Source organism: Columba livia, chromosome W, assembly GCF_036013475.1.
Source record: "Columba livia isolate bColLiv1 breed racing homer chromosome W, bColLiv1.pat.W.v2, whole genome shotgun sequence".
Lineage (NCBI taxonomy): Eukaryota > Metazoa > Chordata > Aves > Columbiformes > Columbidae > Columba > Columba livia.
In genome coordinates, this window is record NC_088641.1 from 9,415,196 (window position 1) to 9,441,811 (window position 26,616).

At 44.6% G+C, this 26,616-nt stretch overlaps 1 protein-coding gene across 3 annotated transcripts in view; it reads right to left on the reverse strand.

Moving 5' to 3' along the window:
• The window catches only part of LOC135577098 (zinc finger protein 367-like), a 33,449-nt gene extending 8,577 nt beyond the window's left edge, over positions 1–24,872 (reverse strand). Inside the window, exons 1-5 of one of the 3 annotated variants that reach the window (XR_010468691.1) lie at positions 22,904–24,872; positions 8,094–8,244; positions 4,987–5,106; positions 4,435–4,573; positions 3,710–3,840 (exon numbers count right to left, since the gene is read on the reverse strand). Coding sequence is in view for 2 of the 3 variants with exons in the window: in XM_065044793.1 (XP_064900865.1) it covers positions 3,609–3,840; positions 4,435–4,573; positions 4,987–5,106; positions 8,094–8,244; positions 22,904–23,245 (984 nt within the window). In the remaining variant the exon portion in view is untranslated. Of the gene's footprint in view, positions 1–1,974; positions 3,841–4,434; positions 4,574–4,986; positions 5,107–8,093; positions 8,245–22,903 lie in introns of those variants that run through there. The other 2 variants (XM_065044793.1, XM_065044794.1) reach the window with 2 other exon arrangements.
• Between the last annotated feature and the right edge of the window lie 1,744 nt (positions 24,873–26,616).

Genomic DNA, 26,616 nt, shown 5'->3' on the forward strand with positions numbered 1-26,616 from the left:
TACCAATTAGTGCAACTGACAAGATTTGTTCTTATCAGGACCTCCCTTAACATGTATCTGTCAGGTTCGTCTCTATATGTTTTCGTTTATGGCTCCTTTGACCAGATACCCTTAAAGGAGCAGACACTCCTTCCACATATCCTTACAATGTGAATTGTGTTATGAAAATTCCCTTCCCTGTCTATTATATCAATCAGTCTTTATATTATGCAAGTGTATTAATTTTGTTAATGTATATATTAGTTCACATTATACACTATAATGTAATGAGGTAGTGGAATTTTACTGGAGACTCTGGTACTGTCCATGCTTAAGTAAAACAAACTAAAGGACAGCCTGGCCCTGGAAATAAGGACTTTACTTCTTAGAAGCTTAGAGCTGTCCACAAAGGATAAAGGATACCCCTGGACAACCAAGGTAATGTCAGCATCCTAGCCCCTCTAACATGTCCTTGAAACCCTCCTGGCATTGTCTGGCATCATAGATAAGTAAATATGGAAAGACTGACTCCAGAGACATCTGGATGAGTAGAGAGATGAGTTTTTTCCCCTTGTCCTGCTGAAGAGGGGGAGTGAGAGAACAGGGCTGAATGGATGTCTATTAGCCAGCCAAGGTCAACCCACCACACCATTTCTAGATTAAAGCTGCTTCAAGAAGTTCTAGGCACTACTCCCTTACTTGTTTTGGGCTGCCACATCACATCAGATCTAGTCTTTGTTTCAAAGGAATTCTCAAAGTTTTGGTCAGAGAACTACTAAAATTTGGTCTCTCAACATGCTTGAGAAGGTTAATTTATAATATGTCAAATTTCAACAAACAGGTAACATAAACACCTATATGTTCTGTGACATGTCAGAACCATAGGATTATAGAAATGAGGAAGAGAAGGATTAAGAATTACCAAACACCGCTGAAGGGGAAATTAAAATTGTAACTGATCAGCAGTGGTAATTTGTGACCAAGGAATGATCTGGCATAGAAAGCAAGAATGCCCAACTGCAGAAGGGGTTAAACTGGCTGGAAGCAGGAATGCCAGAGACAGGAGGAGTCCCTGTAAGGGAGTGAAGTTTCCCTTGGTGATGAGGTAAGAAACAGCCACAGCACTGTCTTGTAGCAATTTTGGAATGCAAGTGCTCAGGGGTCACCTTTGGGCAGCAAAACTGGCTCTGGGGGATGAATCCAGTGCTGGGCCAAGGCACCCCATGCCTACACTCATGGAACCGGTACTGGTGCAAGTGTATATAAGGAATAGGCTAGCAATGCAACTTTGCAGACTCCTTGTAGAACTGCATATGGCCGTAGGACTGTCCGGTGTATTTTTCAATATTTTTTTTAATTTATGCACAAATGTGTATTTAATTTGCCTCAAGGCAAAAATTCCCCAACATGGCACACATGTAAACTAAAGTTGAAAGTTAAATCAACTTTTTATTCAAAGCACCTATTGAAATGACAGTGCTTTTACTCTTCTGCTGTTGTCATGCCAAACTACAGCTTAATCTTATGAAGTATAGAACACTTCAATATTTCTTGTATGCAATCACTTTTTAATAAAACAAAAAGCAGTCTTCCACCTCAGGATTTTTACTTGGTTTTTCACCAATAAGTTGTTACTTACACAAAAGTACTTGAGCTGTCTGAATTTTTTCTACAGCTACATAGAATTCAGTGTATTGTCATAATGAAAGAAGTATTGTGCCAGTTGTCAAAAGCATTACAGTTGATTGGGAAAACCAGTTCTGCTGAATTAAGTTATGACTTGGATCTGCAACTGTGCCTTGTGAAACACCACTCACAAGCAATTCAGAGTTATGACTCACAAGTACAACGGATTCATGCTCAAGGCTTATTTTGGGATCAGACTATTTGTATGCAGCCAACTGAACAGTCAAAAGCATGTAACTGAGAATTTCTAAACCCATACCCATGAATTACCAGGTAGTTTTACATTGGCTAAGAAGCCTGAAATGACTATGAAGTGTTTCATTTTTTTAATCCCAAAAGACCAACACCAAAATAATGAATACATTATTTTAAACAAACTGGGTTAATACAATTTTCTACCACAACAGGTATCAGTTATCAGAGAAAATAACAATTGCAGTTTCTGCTGTAGAATTAGACTACTTTTCTGAAACAGTTGTATGCATTTAGTCAGTCTATATCAAGTAATTGAACAATTTTTTTCTTCTCAAGAAAGAGGGAAAGTCTGAATTCTTATCTGAATTTCCTGACCTGCGATGAGAGGAAGGAGTTAAGAGCAAGCAGCTCAGTAAATATGACTTGTTAACATCCCTTAAAGTAGTAGCTCAACTAAAGAGTTTATCCAATTTGGATTCAAAATTTCCATAGCATATTAGGAATCTCTGGTTGCCTTCCAAGCAAAATACAGAAAAAGATCACCATGAGACAATGGTATTTGAAAGTACACAGTACTCATGAGGTGACAAGATGCCTAGTATGTTTCATTTATTTGGGAAATATATGAAATCACACAGTTAACATACATACTCAAAACTACCTTTGGAAGCCTGTTTTCTGGTTATATATTAAATACTTTTTTGCCATGCTTAATTGATAGCTGTGTTACAGTTAGTGAACAAAAAAATTGGCATGTTATCCTGAAGTAAAGTAATAAGGTGGCTTTATGTACAGCAAGTATGGAGGCTTCTATTTGCTAATAATCATATAAGAGTAATACTTTAAAACTTAGTGTTTGCTAATAGGAGATCTAAAATAGTTTATTACAAATCAATCCACCCTGTCAATATCCCCTTTATTAACAAAAGCAAGTGACAAATCATTAAGGGGTCCAAAAATATCTAAAAAAATATTACCAATTCTTTACCTTTGTCTAGACTTTCCAAGGCTAATAATTTTTAGATAAACCCAACAATGTGCAAAAGTTCCTAACATCATACATTAGGAATAACAAGTGCTACTCAAACCAAGAGATTCTGCTGAGATCAAATAAAAAAACATAAAATAGCAAAGTCAAGTCTCATATCTTGAGCAGTCACAGTGAAGATCCTGAACTATCTTACAATTTCCTGCATGAAGCAGTTTCTTCCCTTCTACGAGTTGACATATCTAAGCTTTGCTTTCTGCCTTAGTGATAATAGGTAAAAATATACTGACATTAGAAAACTTGGTTCCGTTGCTGCTTACAGTATCTTCAGACCTACCACTTAATATAGTTTTGCTTAAACAATGAGATAAATACTTTCCCTTTTCTCAGCCTTCTTTAGCCACATGTACCATTCTGCTAGCCATAAACACTGTGCTCAGCAAGTGCTTCCTGTGAAAACCGTTTCAAATAAATGAGTTAACCTTGCAAAAATCTAGCTTCCCACAACATGAAGTTTGCCCACCCTGCATTATGCAGTTCTATATTTACAAGATATTTAAACTTTACATTTGTCTTTTACCTTACAAAAAGTGCAACTCTCTTACCCCATGTTATGAGGCGACAACATTCTTCATAAATTCTACAGAACAGCAGCCTATAATAAGTAAATAAGGTGCTTAGATTATGCCCAGGATCTAACTGGTTAAGGACTACCAAGTGCCACCATTTTGTAAAGGCAGACTCCATTCCTATGCTGCTGTCACAGTGGTGCCACAGCTAGGTTTGCAAGCTCAATAAGAGCCAATGCACCATGCATGCGTTCATGCTGTTCCTGGAGGCGTCGGTGAGCAGCTGACTGACCGCTATTTTTCTCTTCGTCATCCTCTTCATCAGATTGAAGATATCCCATTGGGTCCTTCTGTTCCTGATCCATTTTCTGGATTGTTTTACTTTTCAAAGTGGGAGCACGCTGTTCTCTAGACTCCCAGTATCTACAAGATCAGAGGCGGAGAATGCTTTTAAATTATGTACAGTTTATGTAAGAACTACCATTCAAAGCTAGCAAAGACCTTCCAAGTATTGTCTTGCACATGACTAATAATTGCATTCGTGGTTTTTTTTTTCAGCCCTTTTACAGCACTATTTAAACTGTCAGAAGTTTCCTTTATTCAGCATTTCAAGGGCAGAAGTGCTCAAGGAATATCTGATCTTCACACAGATCTTTCTGCTATGGTTTTCCCACCAGTCAGCTCTACCCCTGTGCATATACAATTGTCGTTCCTTACATAAATGCAAATTCAGCAGTATGACTGCAGCACTAACTAACATGGTATTAGCAGGTGTTGTTCAAGCAAAGAGAAGCATTTAAGCAGAGAAGGAAAAACAGATGAGAAAGCCTCATGAGGAACTTTGTCTTAAACAGGAGTCAGCACTTAAAAAGCAAGACTGGGTTGAATCATACTAAAGGAACAGCTGGGGTTTGTTTACTGATTTTCTCTTTTTTATTAACCCTTAAGAATAAAACACTTTATCAGGCTACTCTGTGTTATAAGTTTAGAAATAGATCACACCAAAAGTAAACTTACTTTGCTAGCCACTCAGCTGCAGCTTTATTGTCAGATGTCTGTTTTTTAATCAGTCTAACTGTGAGTTCTTCCCTCTTCAGCCGGGCATTTGGGTGTTTGGGGCAATGACGGTTTGCATGTGTGAATCTGCTTAAACAGCCTTAAAAACATAAAATAACAATGGAGAATACATTAAGAAAAGCAGTCAATTGACATGTTAGCATAACATCCATGGGATGAAGATGCTCCTGAATCCAACCTTCCTTACTCCACAAAAACCTGGATTCAGTTGAAAACAGCATGCTAATCGCAAGGCCCATAACATGCCCAATCATTTTATGCATTGGTATCAACTGATACAATTACTGATAACCTGGCTTATATGCATGCAATTTTTCTGTCTAAATTTGTGTGATTATGCACAGATTCTGTGTGGCTTCTCCGTTCCCTAGAAGCTCCTCTAAAATTAAGATCCAAAGCTTTTATAGATCACTGCCACATGAGCATCCATACATTCCCAGTACTAGACTGATACTAATTCTGAAAGCCACAAGTTATTCTCTGAGAGCTCACCATTCTCTGAACAGACAAAAGGCTTTTCTCCTGTGTGAAGACGCTGGTGAGTTTTGAGTTGCCCACTCTGAACAAAGGCTTTCCCACAGTCTGGGTAGTCACACAAATAAGGTCTTTCACCTTTAAAAACAAAACAAAACAAAACCAACCAACCAAAAAACACAAAAAAGCACTCACCCCTTTCCCAAACCAAACCCACAACCACAGACACAGATTTATGAAAGCTGAATATAGAAGAGTCATGCCATCTAGTGGTGGTCCTTGGCTTAAGACTTGCACTCATACTTGCATCTACCCAGAAAGCTTTAGTGTACTGGACAGCAGAAATGCACTTTTATGCCAAATGGATGTTTAAAGTATGTATTAAATGCTACTGGATAATACATTTTTCCCCCAGAAAAATAAAAAAAATATTTTTGCCTTATCATATTACTAATCTTGCACATTATTTAAATAATCTATACTCAGGTCAGCTTCTGGTGTGTTGAAGTACAAGATAATTCTAGAAGGCATAAAAAGGATGGGTTGACAGCTGTTCAGAAAAATCATGGGCTTTGCTTTATCCCCCCTTCCAAGAGAAGACTGAATGTTCCTCCCTGTCACTGTCCAGATTTTTTTTTTTGGACTGCAGTAGGAATTTGAGTGAGGCAGACAGAGCACTACAGCAACTGCAAATAAGATGCCTCCTTGTCAAGGAGTCACCCTTAGTTCTGTTCATTTTGGTATGTGAGACAGCAGCAAGCAATGTTACACACTGATCTCCTTTGAAAACTTCTGCTTCATCATGTAAGCAGATGTGTGAACTTAGAAGTGACCAGGTTTCCAGAAAGTCTACAGTTTTGTAGTTCTGCAGTTAGAAAGGGCAGTTCCAGAGAAGATAAGAATTTGACAATATTTTCCGTTTGAGCAGTGCATCCTACCTTTCAGAGAATATCATAAAAGACTGAGGGCTTAGAGTGTTTTGTTTGTTTAAGAACTTTTTTTTGGTCATAAAATTTTTCTAAAGCACTGAGATAAGTCCTAGAACTGATACTTGTAATTAGATAGAATGAAACATACAGAGTATACTGTATAGATAGCATCTTATACTATAGGTAAAACAAAGTAAAGGCAAACAATTCCAGTTGCAAACAGATACATTTTATCATTAATATAAACTGAACCAGGGTAAAATAACTGAGATTATTGATATAGGGATGTATAAAGTTGCAGAAGTATCTTATTAGAGAGTTTTACTAGACTATTTGAAAAAAAGTTGTAATGAATAAATGGAGGTAGGAAGAGACTAGACTCCAGACGAGAATTTAGGCAAATCATCATGAATGACTTCCCCATGCAAATTTCAACAAGAGGAATGGAGATAGTGGGTATTTCCTCTCTGTCTCTCAAGAGAGTATGTTTGGGTGGCAAGTTTGCAAAGGTGTGCCATGCCACCACTCCTCAGAAAGGACAACTTAAAGAAGGTAACACTAAGTCAGAAGAGTAACACCAAGGTGTGTTCTGCTCAATTAAGTATTCCATGTTTAATACACAAGTTCAACACCTAATTCAAGCAACTGAAATGAAAACATCTTTTGACCAAAAGGCATGAAGAATCTGGTGTTTAATATTAGTATCCACAGACTTGTCTTATTTGAGTCAGAAAAAGAGACAAAAGGAGACAAGGCTTTATGAGCCTACTAGAGTTCATACTTTATTGCAAAATACAGTCTTGTTGGAACATGAAGAAATAAAAAGTGTATTTACTTGGTATAAAAACTGCATCTCCCTTTCAGTTCAAGCTCAGTTGGACATCAAGTAAATTGTCACTACATTCTAACTTAAGAGTTGTCTTCTAGAGCTGCTTTATATATATAGTTCAGGAAATTAAAGTGACCACTTCCACCTAAGAAAATGAGTTATAAATGAGGAAACAGTAAGGGAGACAAGTGGACAATGATTTTAAGCATTTGAAGTCTTTTCTCAACATTTAAGATACACTTCTAATGTATGACACTGTCCAAGTTATCAGCTACTTTTTAAGATACTTTTTCCTCTTACATCTACGCTTCAGGACCTGGGGGTGTTGGTAGACAGCCAGCTGAATATGAGCTGGCAGTGTGCCCAAGTGGCCAAGAAGGCCAACAGCATCCTGGCTTGTTTCACAAATAGTGTGGCCAGCAGGACTAGGGAGGTGATCATCTCGACAGTGGTGAGGCCGCACCTCGAATACTGTGTTCAGTTTTGGGCCCCTCGCTACAAGAAAGACATTGAGGTTCTGGAACATGTCCAAAGAAGAGCAACAAAGATGGTAAAGGGTCTAGAGAACAAGTCTTATGAGGAGCGGCTGAGGGAACTGGGGCTGTTTAGCCTGGAGAAAAGGAGGCTGAGGGGAGACCTTATCACTCTCTACAACTCTCTACAACTACCTGAAAGGAGATTGTGGCACGGAGGTCTCTTTTCCCAAGTAACAAGTGATAGGATGAGAGGAAACAGCCTCAAGTTGCACCAGGAGAGGTTTAGATTGGATGTTAGGAAAAATTTATTCACCAAAAGGGTTGTCAGGCATTGGAACAGGCTGCCCAGGAAAGTGGTTGAGTCACCATCCCTGGAGGAATTTAAAAGACGTGTAGATGTGGTGCTTAGGGACATGGTTTGGACGTGGACTTGGTAGTGTTAAGTTTATGGTTGGCCTCGATCTTAAGGGTCTTTTCCAACCTAAATGATACTGTGATTCTATGATTCAATTACCGTGTAAAAACTACACAAAAGAAGAAGCAAACAGAAATCACAGAAGAGGTAGCCAGAATAAAAAATACTACCAAGTACAGAACACCAAGCTCAGGAAAATTTTTTCCTCTTATTAAGGAAGTCTGACAACAGCAGATAAAATATTTACACTATGCTTTTACTATTAGAGCCCAAATTACTGCTACGGTTACCCTGTGACAGAAATAGTTACAGAAAGAATTTCCTTTGATTGCACTAAGAAGCCCTGGGAGAAAAGTACGATGAATTTAACAATTACAATAAGATATTAATGGGTTGAGGGGGTTTTATTTGCCTTCCCAACTGCTTAATAAGTGTTTGTCAGCCACTCACATCTTCCTTTTAATCTCCTCACTTACCAGTATGAATTCGTTTGTGTGCCTGTAGTGATTTCTCTCGTGGAAACACCCTGTTGCAGATATTGCAACGTATTCTGCTAGAGGAATGCTCTCCTTCATTTATTAGGTCACGAACTGTGTCTGCTCTTGGTCGGCCACGTCTTATCCCATCCTGTATTAAAATAATTAAGAAACTGAAGTGCCATATAGTGGGGGACTATGGTGAGTCCGTGGATTCCCTGACAAAGGGTATGGGAACAGAGATTAGCCTTGAAGATATTAAGGTGTACCTGTGAGAAAGAAGGGAGTAAAAGAGTAACATTGACGATAGCAAAATTAGCCAATGATATGTTACTATTGCAGCCTGTAACCAATAGCAAAAAGACACTTGAGCTGGTAAAGACTATATAAAAAAGTGTTTGTGGCAATAAATGGAGACTTCTGTTTGTACTTAAGAACTTGGTCTATGTCATTTGTCTGTAACAACCACGACACCATACTTTTCCATGTAAGTGATTTAGCAAAGAACATCCCCCCTCCCCCAAAACAAACAAACCCACAACACAATCCACAAGCAACCACACACACAGTATTCTTACATAAACTCAAGAAAATGGAAGGATCTGCTAAAATAATACATAGGAAACCACAAGTATTTAAAAAAAAAAAAAAAAAAAAAAACACAAGAAAAAAAGACACTAGAACTCATTTAGAATTACCCCAAAAAGTTATTTTACAGAGCTATAATGTAGATATATCCAAAGATGGGTAAAACAGCAGAACTGTGCGAACCAAGTCCAAGCCTATCCAACAATATAGCTTATATTATCATAGCAGTTTAGGGGAGGGTGGTTTTGTGTGGAGGGTGCGTGCACAGGATATGTGAGGTGTGTGTAGCATGGCGTGTGTGGTATGTGTGAGGTGTATGGTGTGTGTGTGTGTGATTCATGGTGTGTGCATGGGGGTGTAGTGTGTGGGGTGGATGTCATGGGTAGTGTGGTGGGCAAGAGCAGTGTGGGAGTGTAGTGTGTGTGGTGCATGGTTCTGTGGGTGGGTGCAGGTGTCACGTGGTGTGTGTGTGGGAGTGTGAGGTAGGAGATACGTGCATGCATGGTGCGTGGGGAGGTACACATGTGCATTTGTGGTGTGTGTACATGGGGTGTGTGGGGTGCATTTGTGGGGTACATCAGGATTAGGTAGGGGGTGGGGATGTGCACATATGGGGGCTTTGGGAAGCATCTGTGGTTTGCATCTGTGTGGTTGTTTGTTTTTTTTCTTGTTGTTTTTCTGTTGTTGTTGATGGTGGTGATGTTTTTCTTGTTTTGTGGGTTTGTTTTGTTTTGTTTTTGTTCGGTTGGTTTTTGTGTGTGTGTGTGTTTTGCTTTTTGGTTGGTTGTTAGGTTGGTTTTTTTCCTCCACTCCAGGGTCTTGAGTCATCTGTATTTTTTTTCATTCTGCAATTTTGGGTCATCAGGGTTTTTTTTCATTCCATGACTTTGGGTTGTTGAGGATTTTTTTGGTTACAAACTTTTGGGTTTCCAGGTTTGTTTGTTTCTTTTTTTATTTTGGTTCCCACTTTTTGGGTCATCTGAGTTGTGTGTTGTCAGGGGTCTTGAGTTGGTTGGGGTTTTATTCTTTCTGAGGTCTTGCATTGTTTGTGGTGATTGATTCCAGTGTTTTGTGTTGCTTGGGTTTTTTTTGTTTATTTTTTAGTTCTGGGGATTTGGGTTGTTTGGGGTGTCCAACTGTGGGGGTTTGGGTTGTTTGGGTATTTTTCAGTTCTGGTGGTTTAATTTTGGAGTTCTAGTGTCTGTTTTGTTTTTTCTGGAGGGGGGTCTTATTTGAGTCTGGGTTTTTTGGGGGGGAGATCTTGAGTTCTTGTATTTTGAGGCTTTTGGATTCTTGGGCTTTGGGATTTTGCAGTTCTGGGGTCTTGAGGTCATTTGCTTCCAGGCTTCTGGGCTGTCCACGTTACTTTTTGGTTCCAGCCTTTTGGTTTGTAGGGGTTGGGGTTTTCTTTGGTTCCTGGCTTTTCTTTTGGTCCCAGCCTTTTGGAGCATCTGCTGGTTTTTGTTCTGGGCTTTTGCATCATCTGTGGTGGGTTTTTTTTTTTTTGTTTGTTTAGTTACGGGTTTTTGGGGCATCTGTGTTTTTTTTTCATTCTGGAGCTTTTGGGGAATCCGTGGGTATATATATATTTTTTCATTCTGGGGCTTTGGTTTTGTGGTTGGTTCACCTTGGCTGATGAAAAGCTCATGGGTCAAGATAAGGACAGGGAGATTGCTCTTTCCTCCTCATAGTGTTCCCCTGCTCCAGCATGGGGTTCCTCCCATGGGATACAGTCCTTCACAAACTGCTCCTGTCAGCAGCTGTCCCCACAACCAATTCAAGTCACGGGAAGCCAATGCTAGCAGCAGTGGCAGCAGCAGTTGCCACGTGCTGATAGGAGTGCAAGGCTTCTGAGATTTCTAGGAGTGTCTGAGGGTGTTTCTGGGCCCCTGACTGTGTGTGTTGGAGGGACTGGCCAGCTGGCAATAAGTCTCACGAGAGGGGCAGACAAGAGTTGGGCGTTGCCGGTGGTCCCTGCAGCCAGTTCAAGCCAGGCGAAGCTGCATATAGCTGGCCCCTAGGGAGCACCAACAACCAGGGTGTGCAAACAGGGATCGGTGTCTGTTGGGAGCTGCATCAGCAGTTCTCGCAGGAAGGGCTGCGCACTCTGCCAGTTATTGGGCTACTGCCTGCTCTGCTCACCCGCAGGCTTAGGCTGCAGCCCCGATAGTCACCCTGGCTAGCTGGTAGTTATGCAAGCCTGCCCATCAGCTTAAGATCTCCAGGGAATTAGAAGGGTTTATTAGGCAGTGCTTTGAGGTTGTTGGAAGCATAGTGGTAGAGACGAGGCAAGGGCTGCACTCCACAGCTGACAGGAATCAGCTACCTAGCCTGGGATGAGTGGAGGAAGTTGCTGTCCAGGTGGAAGGCTGAAAAAGTGCACCCCACCTCCTGGGTAGAGAAGCATGCAAGTTCCACCTGTGCAAGGTGTGCTCTGGTGGAGTCACTTCAGGCAGCAGATGGAAGAGCTGCAGGAGGAAGTCAGCAGGGGTCCAAGTGATCTTCTCCTCTGTTTTGCCAGTCAGGGATAGAGGTGCAGGCAGAAGCTGACCCATCGTGCAGATCAGTACCTGGCTTTGAGGCTGGTGTCATTGCCCCAGGGCTTTGCTTTCTATGATCGTGGGACTTGATTCAACAAATACAGCCTATTGGGGAGAGACAGGATCCACCTATCTAGAAGAGACAGGGGAATATTTGCTAGCAGATTGGCTGACTTAATGAATTATGCTTTAAACTAACTTAGGGGGTGGGGTCCACAACTGTGACACCTGTACATCCATAAGCAACAGGGTGGATGAGCACACCTACCAGAGTAGTGCAGAACGCTTCCCAACCTCTCCAAAGGCAAGAACCCTAAGTCCAGTCACCTCAAGTGCGAGTAGTCAGGGCAACAAACAGGAGGAACTGGAGCTCTGTGCCCAGTCTGAGAGTTGCGATATCAAAGGAATCACAGAAACTTGGTGGGAAAACTCTGTATTGGGTTTGCATGGCAAGGTTTTGGTAGCGGGGCACTACAGGGGTGGCTTCTGTGAGAAGCTGCTAGAAGCTTCCTCCATGTCCGATAGAGCAAATGGCAGCCAGCTCCAAGACAGACCTGCTGCTGACTAAAGCTGAGCCAATCAGTGACAGTGGTAGACCCTCTGTGATAACATATTGAAGAAGGGGGAAAAATTGCTGCACAACAGCAACTGGAAGAGAGGAAAGAGAATATTTGAGAGAAACTCTGCAGACACCAAAGTCAGTGAGGAAGGAGGGGGAGGAGGTGCTGCAGGAGCCAGAGGAGCATATTTCCCTGCAGCCTGTGGTGAAGACCATGGTGAAGCAGGTTGTCCCCCTGAAGCCCATGGAGGTTAACGGTGGAGCAGATATCTACCTGCAGCCAGTGGAGGACTGTGGGAAAGCAAAGACATGGGAAAGCAAGATGTGCAGTTCCAGCCACCTGGATGACAAAGGAATACTAACATGACCATCTGGATGGTCAAAGAAGAAATAGTACTAACATAATTAGATCATAGCAACTAGTCAAAATACAAAGGGCCTTGGACAGGTTGTGCTGAAGTACGTTTCTCATAATTGTAAAGAGTGATAGCCCAGACTCGTGAGTATGGTATCTCGGGCCGGATAACTGTCCCCAAGTACATGTGATGTGTGAATGTCGTTGGGCCTGGTCTGTGAATGAGTGGGAACGTAACTGAAACAGACATAACATGAGTGTGGTGTGTTTTTAATAACAATTATTGATAAAACAACTTAGTCCAGGCCCGTATCTGTAAATCCTATAAATGGTCAATGGCTAATAAAGAGGGCCTCAGCCTGTCTCAGCTCTCTACTCTGCCCGGCTCTGCTCTCACTACTAACAAGATCTCTGCCTGTGTGTGCATCTTTGTCTGCGTCCCGGTGTGCGTCGTTCCTCATTGCCGCAGAGGACCCCATGACAGACCAGGTGGATGTGCTGGAAGGAGGCTGTGACCCCATGGGAAGTCCTCACTGGAGCAGGATCCTGGCAGGACCTGTGACTCTATGGGGAAAGGAGCCCACAGTGGAGCAGGTTTCCTGGCAGGACTAGTTACCTCATGGGAGACCCATGCTGGAGCAGTCCATTCCTGAAGGACTGCACCCCATGGAAAGGACAAGTGGAAAGGACCCACACTGGAGAAGTTTGTGGAGGACTGGTTCCCATGGGAGGGACCCCACGCTGGAGAAGAGCAAGAATATGAGGAGGAAAGAGTGGCAGAGACAACATGTGATGAACTGACCCTAAGCCCCATTCCCTGTCCCCCTGCGCTGCTCAGGGGGAGGATGTAGAGAAAATAGGAGTGAAGCTGAGCTCAGGAAGAAGGGATGGGTGGAGGGAAGGTGTTTTAAGATTTGGTTTTATTTCTCATTAACCTACTCTGATTCAATTGGCAATAAATTAAATTAATTTTCCCTGAGTCGAGTCTGTTTTGCCCTGATGGTAATTGCTGAGTGATCTCCCTGTCCTTATCTTGATCCATGAGCCTTTCATCATATTTTTCTCCTCCTGTCCAGCTGAGGAGGGGGATTGATAGAGTGTCTTGGTAGACACCTTGCATGCAATTGCGGTCAACCCCCTAGAGTCCTTTTTGGTGCCCAACATGGGGCACAAACTCACGACCCTGAGATTAAGAGTCTCCTGCTCTACTGACTGATATAGCCAGGCTAGAGAAAGCTCACAAGCTTTCCTAGGCCTTGTGGGATTCTGGAGAATGCATATTCCAGGTTATAGTCAGCTTGTGAGCCCTCTCTATTGAGTGACCTGAAAGAGCTACTATTTTGAGTGGGGCCATGAGCAACAACAAGTCTTTGAGCAGATCAAACAGAAGATAGCTCATGTGGTAGCTCTTGGGCCTGTCTGGACAGGACCAGCTGTGCAAAATGTACTCTATACTGCAGCCAGGGAACATGGTCTCACCTGGAGCCTCTGGCAGAAAACACCAGGAGAAACCTGAGGTTGACCATTAGGGTTTTGGATCCAGGGGTATCAGGGATCAGAAGCCCATACACCCCTACTAGCAGCATAGGAGGGGGTTCAAGATGCTTCAGAAGTTGTTGGTACAGAAATATACCTCCTCTTAGCACCATGATTGCCTGTGCTACACTGGATGTTCAAAGGAAACGTCCCCTCTATGCATCACGCAACCCGTGCTACACGGAGTGGGTAGCACTGATCACACAACAAGCTCAACTGGGGAACCACAAGTGCCCAGGAATCATGGACTGGCCAGATAGCAGAGGTTTTGGAGCATTGCCTGAGGAGGTGGCTTGTGCCCAAGAGGCACTGTCGTACAATGAATTATCAGAAGATGAAAGGCATTGTGCTTTGTTTACTGACGGATCCTGTCATGTTGTGGGAAACTATCAGAAGTGTAAAGGTGCTGTGTGGAGTCCCATACGACAAGTCATTGAAGCCACTGAAGAAGATAAGTCAAATCAGTCTGCAGAAGTTGAAAGCCATCCAACTAGCCCTAGAGATTGTTGAACGAGAAAAGTGGCCAGTACTCTATACTGACTCCTGGATGGTTGCTAATGCCCTATGGGTGTGGCTACAGCAATGGAAGAAGGTCAATTGGCAGTGCAGGGCTAAACCCATCTGGGCTGCTACTGTGGCAGGACATCGCTGCTCAGGTAGAAAACACTCTAAAGGTACAACATGTAGATGCTCACATGCCCAAAAGCCACGCCACTGAAGACTATTGAAACAGGTAGACAAGGCTGTCAAAATTGAAGTATCTATGGCAGATGCATTCTCCCCAACTGCTGACCCACAGAAACTTCTAGGCTGATTGACAACTATGGTCATGCATACACCCATTGGTCAACAGACAAGGCCTTTGACCAATGAGACACCTTGGTTTAGAGAAGTTTCTGGACAACTACCATAAGTGACCACAGCTCAGATTCAACTAGGGTATGAATGGAGACTGCTGGAGACCCCCTTTGAGTTGGTCTTCCTTGGAACAGTGGGCATGCAGTTGAAGACTCTTGTCCTTAGACTGGCCATCTAAGGAACATTCCCTGGGGACTGAGATACCTTACCGACCTGATAAGCAATACGGGAACCCATGAGAGTCCTCACTTTGACACAAAGTGAGAAGATGTGCATTTTGAATAATTATTCTAGTTTTGGGATCTAATCCCCTTGAGATTTGAGTCAGTTGTATAGTAATTAAACTCCTAACTGGTATCCGAACCTGTGTTGTATAATGTTATCAGAGATCTGAATAATTTTGGATAAACTCCATTTTTAGTTGGTTTCTGTTCAACAGTTCTGGTTAGAATAAAGTCTGTTTGGAGCTTGTTGCCTGCCTGAATTGACTTTTAGGATGCCTCTGTGACAGTAGCTCAGGTGGACCTGGACTGGGAGCGTAAGGGTGAGCTATTTGTAGCTCAATGGGCCCATGAAACATCAGAACATCTAGGGAGAGATGCAACATACAGATGGGCTCGTGATTGAGGGGTGGACCTGACCAAGGAGGCCATTACACAGGTAATGTGAAGGTGAAATGTGCTGCAATGAAGAGAGCCACACGAGTAAAGTCTCCCTGGAACAGAGGGCGGTGGCTGGGTTTTCGATATGGTGAGGCCTGGTGTGCTGGTTTGACTGAAAATGAGTTAATTTTCTTCATACAGTTAGAAACCTTTCTTTTTCATAGCTAGCATGGCCATTATTTGGTCTTTGTTTGAGAACAAGAAGATAACACCCCAGGACAGTTAATGTTTTTAATTGCCCTGGTCTGAGAGCCAAGGACATTCTGAGCGTTCTGCCCACAGGTGTGAGGCATCGAGGAAGGGGGGCATAGATGGGGCAGACCAGACCTTGACTGACATCCAGACTGATCAATAAGAGTATTCCATCCCATTAGAGTCATGCTTCATATTTAAGGAAAGTCGGGATCTCGGTCTCTCTCTCGTGTTCTCTTGGCCTTCTTCGCTCTTTTTGTTGGAGCCGGGGGGGTTCTGTTCGGGACCTTTGTTAGTTCAGCCTTTTGTCACCCTGACGTTTTGCAGAGATCTCTGGGCCTTTCTGCCTTTTTCCTTTTTTGCTCTCTCCGGGATCAGCTGTTGGGACCAGATGCTGTTTCCTGGGACTGGCTGCTTGATGTGGACGGAGTTCATGAAGAATTGCATTGAGTATCTTTTATTTTATATTCTGTTTCTATTTTACATGCATATTTACTAGTAGTGTGTTAGTATTTTCTTATTTTATTAAACTGTGTTTATCTCAATCCAAGTTTCTCCCTTCCCTTTTGATTCTCTCCCCTATTGGGGGAGAGGGGGTGAGCAAGTAGCTATTGTGGTTGTATTACTAGCTTGGGTTAAACCACAACACCTGGCAAATTGACTATATTGGATCACTGCCACGAACACCCCAAGGCAAGCGCTACATACTCACCATGGTGGAAGCAACTACCAGTTGGCTAGAAACATATCCTGTAAACCATGCCACTGCCCGAAACACCATCTTAGGCCTTGAAAGGCAAATTTTGTGGTGACATGGTATCCCAGAAAGAATCAAGTCAGACAATGGGACTCATTTCCAAAATAACCTCATAAACTCTTGGGCTAAGAAACATGGCACTGAGTGAGTGTATCACACATACCCTATCACCCACAAACCTCCAGAAAGATGTTGAGAGCACTGGGCAATGGGGCATGGAAGCCCTGGGATATAATTTAGCAGAAGCCACTTGGCTGGTTAACACCAGAGGATCTGCTGTCCATCCTGGTTCTGCCCAAACAAAGCCCCTACATACTGTAGGAGGACATAAGGTCCCTGTAGTATACATAGGGAAATGGCTGGGGAAGGCAGTATGGATTGCTCCTCCCTTGCAAAAAGGCAAAACCATTCATGGAATTGTTTTCGCTCAAAGACCTGGTTATACTTGGTGTGTAATGCAGAAGGATGGGGAGACTCGGTGTGTGCCTCAAGGATATTTAACCTTGGGGGAAAAATAATCTGTGATGAGTTGTATGTTAAAGGAAGTAATGTAGCAGGAACAATCTGAACCAACAAAGAGTGAGTTTTGCAAGGAACTGGTCAAGTGCAATGATGACCTAAACCAAGCCGGTGTTGGTGCCCAACAATTGAACATGCTGCTTCTCCTGTCCTGAGTGCTCATCTTGACAAATGGGGCCCAAGTCATAGCCTGTTCTTATGAACATTTGGAGGAGTGGAGGAAGCCCATGAAATGGGAGAATACTATCTATCTGTTAAAGGATAGGGGTTAATGAGAATGTATAAATCTGAATGTTTGGTATAAAGATGGTTTAAGTATACGTTGTGTTGGTAAGAGGGGATTTCAGTAATGAGAATTCAATACAATAGGATGGTTAGAAGATATATATGTATTAAAGGTGCTGTTAACACACCAGTGTTTTGGCTACTGCTGAACAGTGCTCACACAGCATCAAGGCTGTCTTTTCAACATTCCCTTCCCCTACCTCCAAAACCCAGTAGTCTAGGCATGGGCAAGATCTTGGGAGGGGATATAGCCAGGACTGCTGACCCAAACAGACCAAAGGGATATTCCATACGACATCTGCTCAGCTATAAAAGCTAAGAAAAGGAGGAGGGAGGGGGGGGGGTGGGCATTCATTATTATGACATTTGTCTTCTGGAGCAGCTGCTACGCATACTGAAGACCTACTTCCCAGGAAGTGGCTGGACATCACCTGCAGATGGGAAGAATAAATCTTTTGTTTGTAATTGTGGTGAAGGGATGAGGGGTGGATTATGTATAATTTGTCCACTTTAGTTTGGTGTTCTGATGGTGTTATTTTTATTTTGGTGTGGGGAATTATTTTTGTTGCTGTGAGTGAAGTTTGTGCAATGAATGTGGATTTTAATGATAATTCTTAAATACGTGATCCACAGAGGCAAGGGGTGGAATGGTGGAATGCGTGGCAAGGTTTTGATAGCAGGGGGGCTACAGGGGTGGCTTCTGTGAGAAGCTGCTAGAAGCTTCCCCTATGTCTGATAGAACCAATGCTAGCCAGCTTCAAGATGGAGTCTTGCCACTGGCCAAGACTGAGCCAATCAGCAATGGTTGTAAGCGCCTCTGTGATAACGTATTTAAAAAGGGGGAAAAACAACTACGCAATGCCAACAGCAACGGAAAGAGGAGTGACAATATGTGAGAGAAACAACTCTACAGACACCAAGGTCAGTGAAGAAGGAGGGGGAGGAGGTGGTCCAGGCTCTAGAGTAGATTCCCCTGCAGCCTGTGGTGAAGACCATGCTGAGGCAGGCTGTCCCCCTGCAGCCCATGGAGATTAACAGGGGAGCAGATATCTACCTGCAGCCCATGGAGGACCCCATGTCAGAACAGGTGGATGCACCCAAAGGAGGCTGTGAGCCTGTGGGGGGCCCATGCTGGAGCAGTCCTTTCCTGAAGGACTGCACCCCATGGAAAGGACCCTCGCTGGAGCAGTTCTTGAAGGACTGCAGTCTGTGGGAAGGACTCACGTTGGAGAAGTTCGTAGAGGACTGTCTCCCATGGGAGGGACCCCACGCTGGAGAAGGGGAAGAGCATGAGGAGTCCACTCCTGAGGAAGAAGGAGTGGCAGAGACAATGTGTGATGAACTGACCGCAACCCCCATTCCCTGTCCCCCTGTGCTGCTCAGGGGGAGAAGGTAGAGAAAACTGGGAGTGAAGTTGAGCCCAGGAAGAAGGGAAGGGTGGGGAGGAAGGTGTTTCAAGATTTGGTTTTAATTTCTCATTACTCTGATTTGATTTGCAATAAATTAAATTAATTTTCCCCAAGTTGAGTCTATTTTGCCCATGACAGTAACTGGTGAGTGATATCTCCCTGTCCTTATCTCAACCCATGAGCATTTTGTTATATTTTCTCTCCCTTGTCCAGATGAGGAGAGGGAGTGATAGAGAGGCTTTGGTGGGCACCTGGCATCCAGCCAGGGTCAACACAATATACCCCGTCACAGAACAGGGAAGCATAACAGCACACAGAGCACTGTCTATAAAATCAAGCAGTTATAAGACCTAAGTGGGGAACTTGGACCTCAACTGCTGCTGGACAGTGAGACCTGTGAATCCATGGGATGCCTCCACCATCATCCATTTCCTCTGAGGACTGAATGAGTGACTTGCATTCTTTTATATGATTTTCAAGTCTAGATTATTATTATTATTTTGATACCGTCATAATTCTGCCAAGGATCCCTAAAAGAACCTGTCTGCCCCCTTAGTGTCGGGTGATAGTGTTGGTGGTTTTTGTTTTGGTGCATTTGGATATTTTTTCTTTGGTTCAGTGTTTGGGGGGCTGTTTGGCGTGGCTTTGTTTTGGCATGGACTGGGGGATTTTTGGTTTGATGGTTGAGAAGGGTGGGTTTGGCATGTTTTGGGGGGTTAATATTGGGTTTAGGGCTTTTGAAGGGTTGAGGTTTCGGAGTTTTTTGTTCTGGTGGTTAGAGGTGGGGTTTGGTGTGGTTTTGTTTTGGTGTGTCTTGAGTTTTTTTGGTTCAGTAATTCAGAGGCTAGGTTTTACACATTTTTGTTTTGGCTATTTTTTTTTTTTGGAGCAGTTTTTGGGGGTTTGGTACAAATTTGGGAGGTTTTCAGGGTTTTTCATGAGGTTTATGGTTTTTTTAATGTTTTGATGGCTGAGAGGATTTGTTTTGGCACTTTTTACTTTTGACATGGTTTGGGATTTTTTGGAGGTTACATGGTTGAAGGAGATAGCTTTGGCACATTTTTCTTTTGGTGTGCTTTGGGTTTTTTTGGTTCAGTGGCTCAGGGGATTTTTTTGGCACATTTTGAGGGATTTTCGGTTTGCTTGTTGAATGGAGCAGGGTTTGGCATGTTGTAGTTTTGGTGTGTTTTGGGATGTTTCTTGGTTGGGGAGGCTGGCCTTAGTGTCTTCTCCATTTGGTGCATTTTGGGGGACTAGGTTTGGCATGTTTTTGACACATTTTAGGTGTGGGGGGTTTTTTAACGTTTGGTGCACTGGGTGGCTGGGTTTAGCATGTTTTTTAATTTGGCCTGCTTTGGGAGATTTTTCTGGGGTTCGGAGGGCTGGGTTGGTGCACTATTTCATGCAGTGCATTTTGGGGAAGGAGGTTGCCTTCCCAGGGTTCAGGGGGCTGGGTTTGGCATATCTTTTTGTGTGGCATGTTTTAGAATGGGGTTGCTTTCTTGAGGTTCAGGAGGCTGGTTTTGGCACTTTTTTATGTGGCTTGTTGGGGAGGGGAGGAGGTGTTCTTCCCAAAGTTTGGGGGGCTAGATTTGGCATGCTTTCTCACATGGTGCATTTTGGGGAGTGTGGTGGTCTTCTCAGGGTTTGGCAGGGGCTGGGTTTGGTGCGTCTTTTTGTGTGGCATGTTTGGGAGGGAAGTTGCCTACTCAGGATTCAGGGGGCTGGGGTTGGCATCTTTATTCATGACAAGTTTTTCTTTTGGGGGTGGGGGTGTTGCCTTCTCAGTGTTCAAGGGGCTAGGTTTGGAGCATCATTTTGTGTGACATGTTTTGGGGAGAGGGATTCCTTTACAGGATTCTAAGGACTGGGTTTGGTGTGTTGTTTAGTGTAGCACATTTTGTGGGGGGCTTGCCTTCTTGGGGTTTGGGAGGCTAGGTGTGGCTAGTCTTTTCATTTGCTGCATTTTAGTTGTGTGGGTTTTTTTGTTGTTGTTTTTTTGTGGTTTTTGGTTTGTTGTTTTTTTTTTTTTTGGGGGGGGGGTTGTTTGTTTTTTTTGTTTTTTTTCCATTTCAGTGATTCGGGAGGCTGGTTTTGGCATGCTTTCTACTGTGGCACATTTTGGGGGGGGAGGTTGCATTCTCAGAGTTTGGGGGGCTGGGGTTGGCACACTTTTCCATGTGATGCATTTTCAGTGGTGGGGTTGCCACCTCAGGGTTTGATGGGCTAGGAATGGTGCTTTTTCATGTGGCTTGATTTGGCAGGGGCGGGTCCTTCTGGGATTTTGGGGGGCTACCTTTGGTGCACTTTCTTGTGTGGTGCATTTTGGATAGGGGTTGCTTTCTAGGGGGTTTGGGGAACTTGGTTTGGCACACTATTTATGTTTTGGGGTGGAAGGTTGCCTTCATGGGGTTTGGGGGGGGCTGGGCTTGATGCAACTTTTCACATGGCATGTTTTGGGGGGGTTGCCTTCCTGTGGTTCGGAGAGCAGGGTTTGATGCACTTTTTCATGTGGGGCATTTTGGGGCAGGAGGTTGCCTTCTCGAGATCTGGGGGGCTACATTTGGAGCATCTTCTCCTGTGGCGTGTTTTTGGGAGTGGTTGCCTTCTTGGGGTTTGAGGGGCTTTTTCCTGTGGCACGTTTTGGAGCAGAAGGTAGCCTTCTTGTCATTCAGGGGACTGGATTGGGCATGCTTTCTCGTGTGGCACGTTTTTGGATGGAAGTTTGCCTTCTTGGGGTTCAGGGGGCTGTGTTTGTTGTATTTTTTCAGGTAGTGTGTTGTGAAGCCCTTGGTTGTGTTCACAGGGTTCAGGAGGCTGGTCCTGGGCATGCTTTTTCATGTGGCGCTTTTTTGGGCAGGAGGTTGCCTTCTTGGGGTTTAGGGGCTGTATTTAGAGTGCTTTTTCCTGTTGCATGTTTTTTTCAGTAGGGGGTGTTGCCTTTTAAGGGTTTGGTGGGCTGGGGTTGGTGCAGTTTTTCATGTGACACATTCTGGGGCTGGGTGTGCCTTCCTGAGATTTTTAGGGGGCTGTATTTGCTGCACTTTTTTTTGTGTAGTTGGTTATGGTACAGGTGGTTGTCTTCTTGGGGCTTGGGGGGGGGGCTGGGTTTGGCATTTTTTTTCCTGTGAGGAGTTTTGTGGGAGTTGCCTTCTCAGGATTCAGGGGGCTGGGGTTGGCACATCTTTTTGCATAGCACGTTCTAGGGGTGAGGATGCCTTTTTGGGATTGGGAGGATTGGGTTTGGCATTTTTTCTGTGTAGCACATTTTGGGGGGAGCTGGAGCATTTTTTTCATGGTGCTTTTTGGGGAGGGAGATTGCTGCCTTGGGGTTTGAAAGGCTGGGTTTGGAGCATCTTCTCGTGCTATGTATTTTGAGGAGAGGGTTTGATATTCAGGGTTTGGAGGGCTTCGTTTGGTACATTTTCTTTTAGTGTGGCACATTTTGATGGCGGTACTTTCTTGGGGTTTGGGGGCTTGGGTTGGTGTGCTTTTTCATGTTGCACAATTAGGGGGTGGAATGACAACACAAGGATGGGGAGGATGAGGGGAGGAAGAGATGGGAGTGGCATGCTTTTTCACATGGCACAGTTTGGGGAGAGTGTTTTGTCTTCTTGGGGTTGAAGGGGCTGGGGGGTGTGTACTTTTTCCATGTGGTGCATTTTAGGGTAGTTGCCTCCTCATGGTTCAGGGTTTGGCACACTTTTTTGTGTAGTGTGTTTTGAGGGGGTTGCCTTCTCCCAGTTCATGAGGCCAGGTTGGAGCATTTTTCTTTCAGGTCATTTTGTGGATTTTCTGGTTCTGTGGTTGAGGGAAGCTTTTGTGTTTAGAGGGGTGGGTTTATTGGGTTGAGGGGTATATTGGGTGGGTCTAAATTTTGGAGATGGGTTATTGGTTTGGCCTTTTTACAGGGAGTTGGGATGTTTTGTTGGGATTTTGGCAGGGTTGAGGGATTTGGGGCAGGAGGGGTTGGGGCAGTTGTAATTTGTGGGTTTTCTGCATTTAGGTATGATTTACCAGTTTTGGGAGTCCTGAAGTTTTTGGGAGGCAGGGGTTGGTTTGTGGTGGGTTCTATGGACTGGAGCGTTTCAGGGTTTGGGGTTTTTTGAGGGGTTGTGGGTTCGAGTTTTTTGTTTTTGAGACAGGAAGTTTTTAGTGTATGGTCGGTTTTGATGTTTTGAGGGGTTTGGAGGGCTGTCAGTGCGTTGATGCCCGGTCGCTGGCGGGTTGTCATCCCTCTGCAGCTGGCTCCGCCCCCATCCCACCCCTCGGGGACCGTCAAGGGCGGCTCGCCTCTTTCCCCTCCCCCCCTCCGCCCCCCCATGTGGTTGGCCGCGCCGTAGTGTCATCAGAAGTGACTTCAATTAGCCAGGAGGAGCAAGACGCTGAGAATAGGGAAGGAATGCTCGGCGCGTCACCCTTTAACTTTGCGTCTCTGCCCTTCCGTAGTGAGGCTTCTTACCACCCCACCGACTCCGGGCTGCACGCACAGGGGCAGCGGAGTTCACCCCATCGCACCCGGCTGTTTGGCCTGTCCCGGCCACACTCACCTTGAGGTGGCTGCCGCTGCTACTGGTGCCTGGGCTACCCGCCTCTTCTTCCCCGCTGCAGGCTCTGGCTGGCCCCCCGTGAGGCTGTTGGACGAATGAAGGGGTGGCGGAGCCACCCGGGCTAAAAGTCACATTGTGGGCGTTCTCTCCCCAGCGCCAGGGGTAAACCATGAAGTCGCTGAAGCCGGGGCTGATGGGGACGACCGGGGGGAGTGCTGGCTTCTCATCTCTCCCTCGGGAGAGCGGTTTGATCGAGGTGGTTTTGATAACGGAAACCAGGACGCGCTTCGGGGAGTCCTGGCAAAAAGTCACCAAGGGACCCGACGGTGGTCTCTCCACCATCGCCACCACTTCGCAGACACCAGCGCAGAAGAGGGAGCGGGGAAGCTCCACAACGGCTCAGCTCCCCTTTCCCAGTCTACGTCCCAGGGCAGGGAAGGCATAGAAATCCTGCAATCACCACCATTTGTCACTCCCCAGCTGTTTATCGCCAGGGATGGCGACTCCTCTCGGGGCCTCACCCCCCTTTCCCAGCTACCACCGTCGCAAAATCTGTGACGGCTACAGTCTCCCCACACCTTTCTGAAGCGGCGCTGGTCCCCACTTGTAGTCCCAGTCCTGGTGACTCTTGAGGAAGAGCTACTCTTGCACAACCCAGGCCGAACCCGAGATTTTCCCGCGTTACATTTCGCGCCTGGGCGTAACCGATCACCGAAACAGGCGCTGACGTCACGGAGCAACAGTTCCCGCTCACCAACCACTTTGCCCTGTGGGCGGGAACAGACCGGAACTCGGCTTCACTTCTGTCGCTCTATGGGCCAGGCACCAAGCCGACCGGTAGAATTTGAAACTGACTGGGCTAGTGGACTGCTGGGGGTGTTTTGCCTCACTAAAACTCATTTCCTCTGAGGAGGCACAGCTTGGCTGTTGATTGGCCTGCCACGGTGGGCGGGCGAGTGAGGAGGGGCTTGTTCATCTGTTGTAGCTTGGCGCGCGTTTTTGTTTCGCCGTTTGGGCGCTCGGTGAACCAACTCTGGCGCACTTGGCTCTGGACGCGGCGCGTCACGTGTGGGGTTTAAAGGGTCAGCCACCGCTCGGGTATTCGGTGCTTGTCATGCAGAAGAGATGATAGAAAGCGCACAGAAGGCACGGAGATTTCATTGCCTGTGTGGATTTGTGCCCTATCGCAGAGGGCTTCTGCTGCAACTCCGTCTCTAGAGGCGGGGATTAGTTGAGGACTGCACATAGCAACGGGAGGAGCGGGGGAAAATCGCCACCGGGACGTGCTACTGCCATGACCGAGATGTGTTTAGGGCGGGAGACCCGGAACGGGCGCTATGGAGGCTGCGGCAGCGCGATCATTGTGGTACGCGGTGGCCGTTGTGGGGCGCTGCAGCGGCAAACGCGAGGTCGCGCCTTTAAGGACGCAGAGCAGGGAGCTTGGAGCCGCTCTTGGGCTCCTGTGGGCTGCTGCCTCCCTGCGGTATCGGGATATCGCTGGGGGGGTCCAGAACGTATGGAGAAATACCTGTTTAGGTATTAGACTCTAATAGTGATAAGCCACGCTGAATCGCCAGCTCTGCTCCTGCACGCACATGTTTAAATAATCTGCAGCTCTGTCCAATTGCTTGATCATACACTAACAATTAGTCTAATGCTGTTTTGTGATGATTGGTATGAAAGCCAAGGCACTAACTGTAATATGACTTGCTTAGAAGAATGAACACTACCTGAGTCTATGAGCTTTTACCTTGGCATTGATGTGACCTGAAGACCCAACCTAAGCCAGCTCTTACCTGCTGAGAACACCCCATACTGACAATAAAACAATAAGAAATTTGTCTTAAAAAACCAAACAATCAAAAAACCCAAACAAGACAAACAAACAGGCATATAACCATAGCCATCTACACCACCTGCATGGGGGAAGAGCATACGGATTAAAAGAGCAAGAGTAATTGATTAACCCACCCTGTAACATGAGTGATTTGATTAGGCTGCACAACTGAACTGTAACATATAAACCCTGCTTTCCTCTGTATCAGGGTCCTCCATGCATTAGGCTGGGGCAATGCTATATGAGAGAATAAATTCTCTTGGTAATTCTATGCTAAGCATCCTTATTGCCCTCCTTGCCCAGCAAAGAACGTTTACATTGGTCATACACAGTCCATACAGGACTGTCTTATAAGCTTCCAGCTAGACAACCTGACCTATACTACCAACATGTTACCACTGAGTATGGCACCACTATTCACAAAAGTTTATGAAATCAATAGGAGTTATGTGCCAAATAATTATACAGATCTAGCTCCAGATTGCCATTGCTTTATGAGCTCTAACCAGTCTGTGTGAGTCAGAAAGTTTGAGGTTTATCTAATACATTTTATTCAAAGTTTCTAAAAGTTATTAATTTTAGTATTTAGTAATTAGTTATTAAAGAAACCCAAACAGTAGACTGGAATTTGTATCAGCATTTATTTGGTCCACGTGAGAAAAAAAACACGCAGCTGAATGATTAAAAACTTGGTAATAAAGAGGAATAATTTGAAAATACAGTGGCATACACTGATTTGGCTTTATCTGGTGAAATCGTGAAATATATGTTGTATGTTTGATTTTTAAATTTCAGAGTAACCCCAGTGCCTCATTTACTAAATCCTTAAGAAATACTTGAAACTAGGAAGGCTTTGGCTTTATCGGATACAGCAGTACTTAATTTATTTTATGTTGTGTTTCTGCATTTCTTAAAGCAGTACACCTCACTAATATAATGTATTTCTTTTGGCATTTGCTTCAGTCCTTTAAAATGAAGATCACTAGTACTAGTAAAGTAATATTCTACTTTTTATGTAAATAGCTCACCTGAGCCCAGCTACTGAATGCTCCAGAAGGAAGCAAACAGAATGAGATAATCATGTCCATAATGCAGATGAATTGACATCCCTTCCTGTGAAGGCAATGGAAGAATAGCAATTAATATGTAGGGCCCTGATACAGAGGAACAATAAGAAATTCTCTCCCTGTACTTGGCACTGGTGAGGCCACACCTCAAATACTGTGTTCAGTTTTGGACCCCACACTACAAGAAAGACATTCAGATGCTGGAGTGTGTCTAAACAAAAGCAATAAAGCTGGTGAAGGGTCTAGAGAACAAGTCTTATGAGGAGTGGCTGAAGGAACTGGGGTTGTTTAGCCTGGAGAAAAGGCAGCTGAGGGGAGACCTTATATCTCTCTACAACTACCTGAAAGGAGGTTGTTGTGACGTTGGTGTTGGTCTCTTCCCAAGTAGCAAGTGATAGGATGAGAGGAAATGGCCTCAAGTTGCACCAGGGGAGGTTTAGATTGGTTATTAGGAAAAATTTCTTCACTGAAAGGGTTGTCAAGAATGGGAACAGGCTACCCAGTGGTGGAGTGTGATGGATGCAGTCATCCCTCCCCCCCAACTAAACCAGCAGCAGTTTGGTACAGACTCCAAAGAAAGTTAAAGGCCTGAGCTGTAGCCAGGCCAAGAACTCCTTTTAGGAAACCTACAAAGAAGCAGAATGGCACACTTAACACCAATAAGTTGTGGGTGCAAGGGGTCTTCTGCATACCTGTCCCACTGTATGCAATTTGACTATGAGTCAACCACTTTATTCCATAAATATGACAGCCTGGGTGAGCTTACTTTGAGCTCTCTCTGCTAAAGAAGCGTGGCTGTATGGCAATGA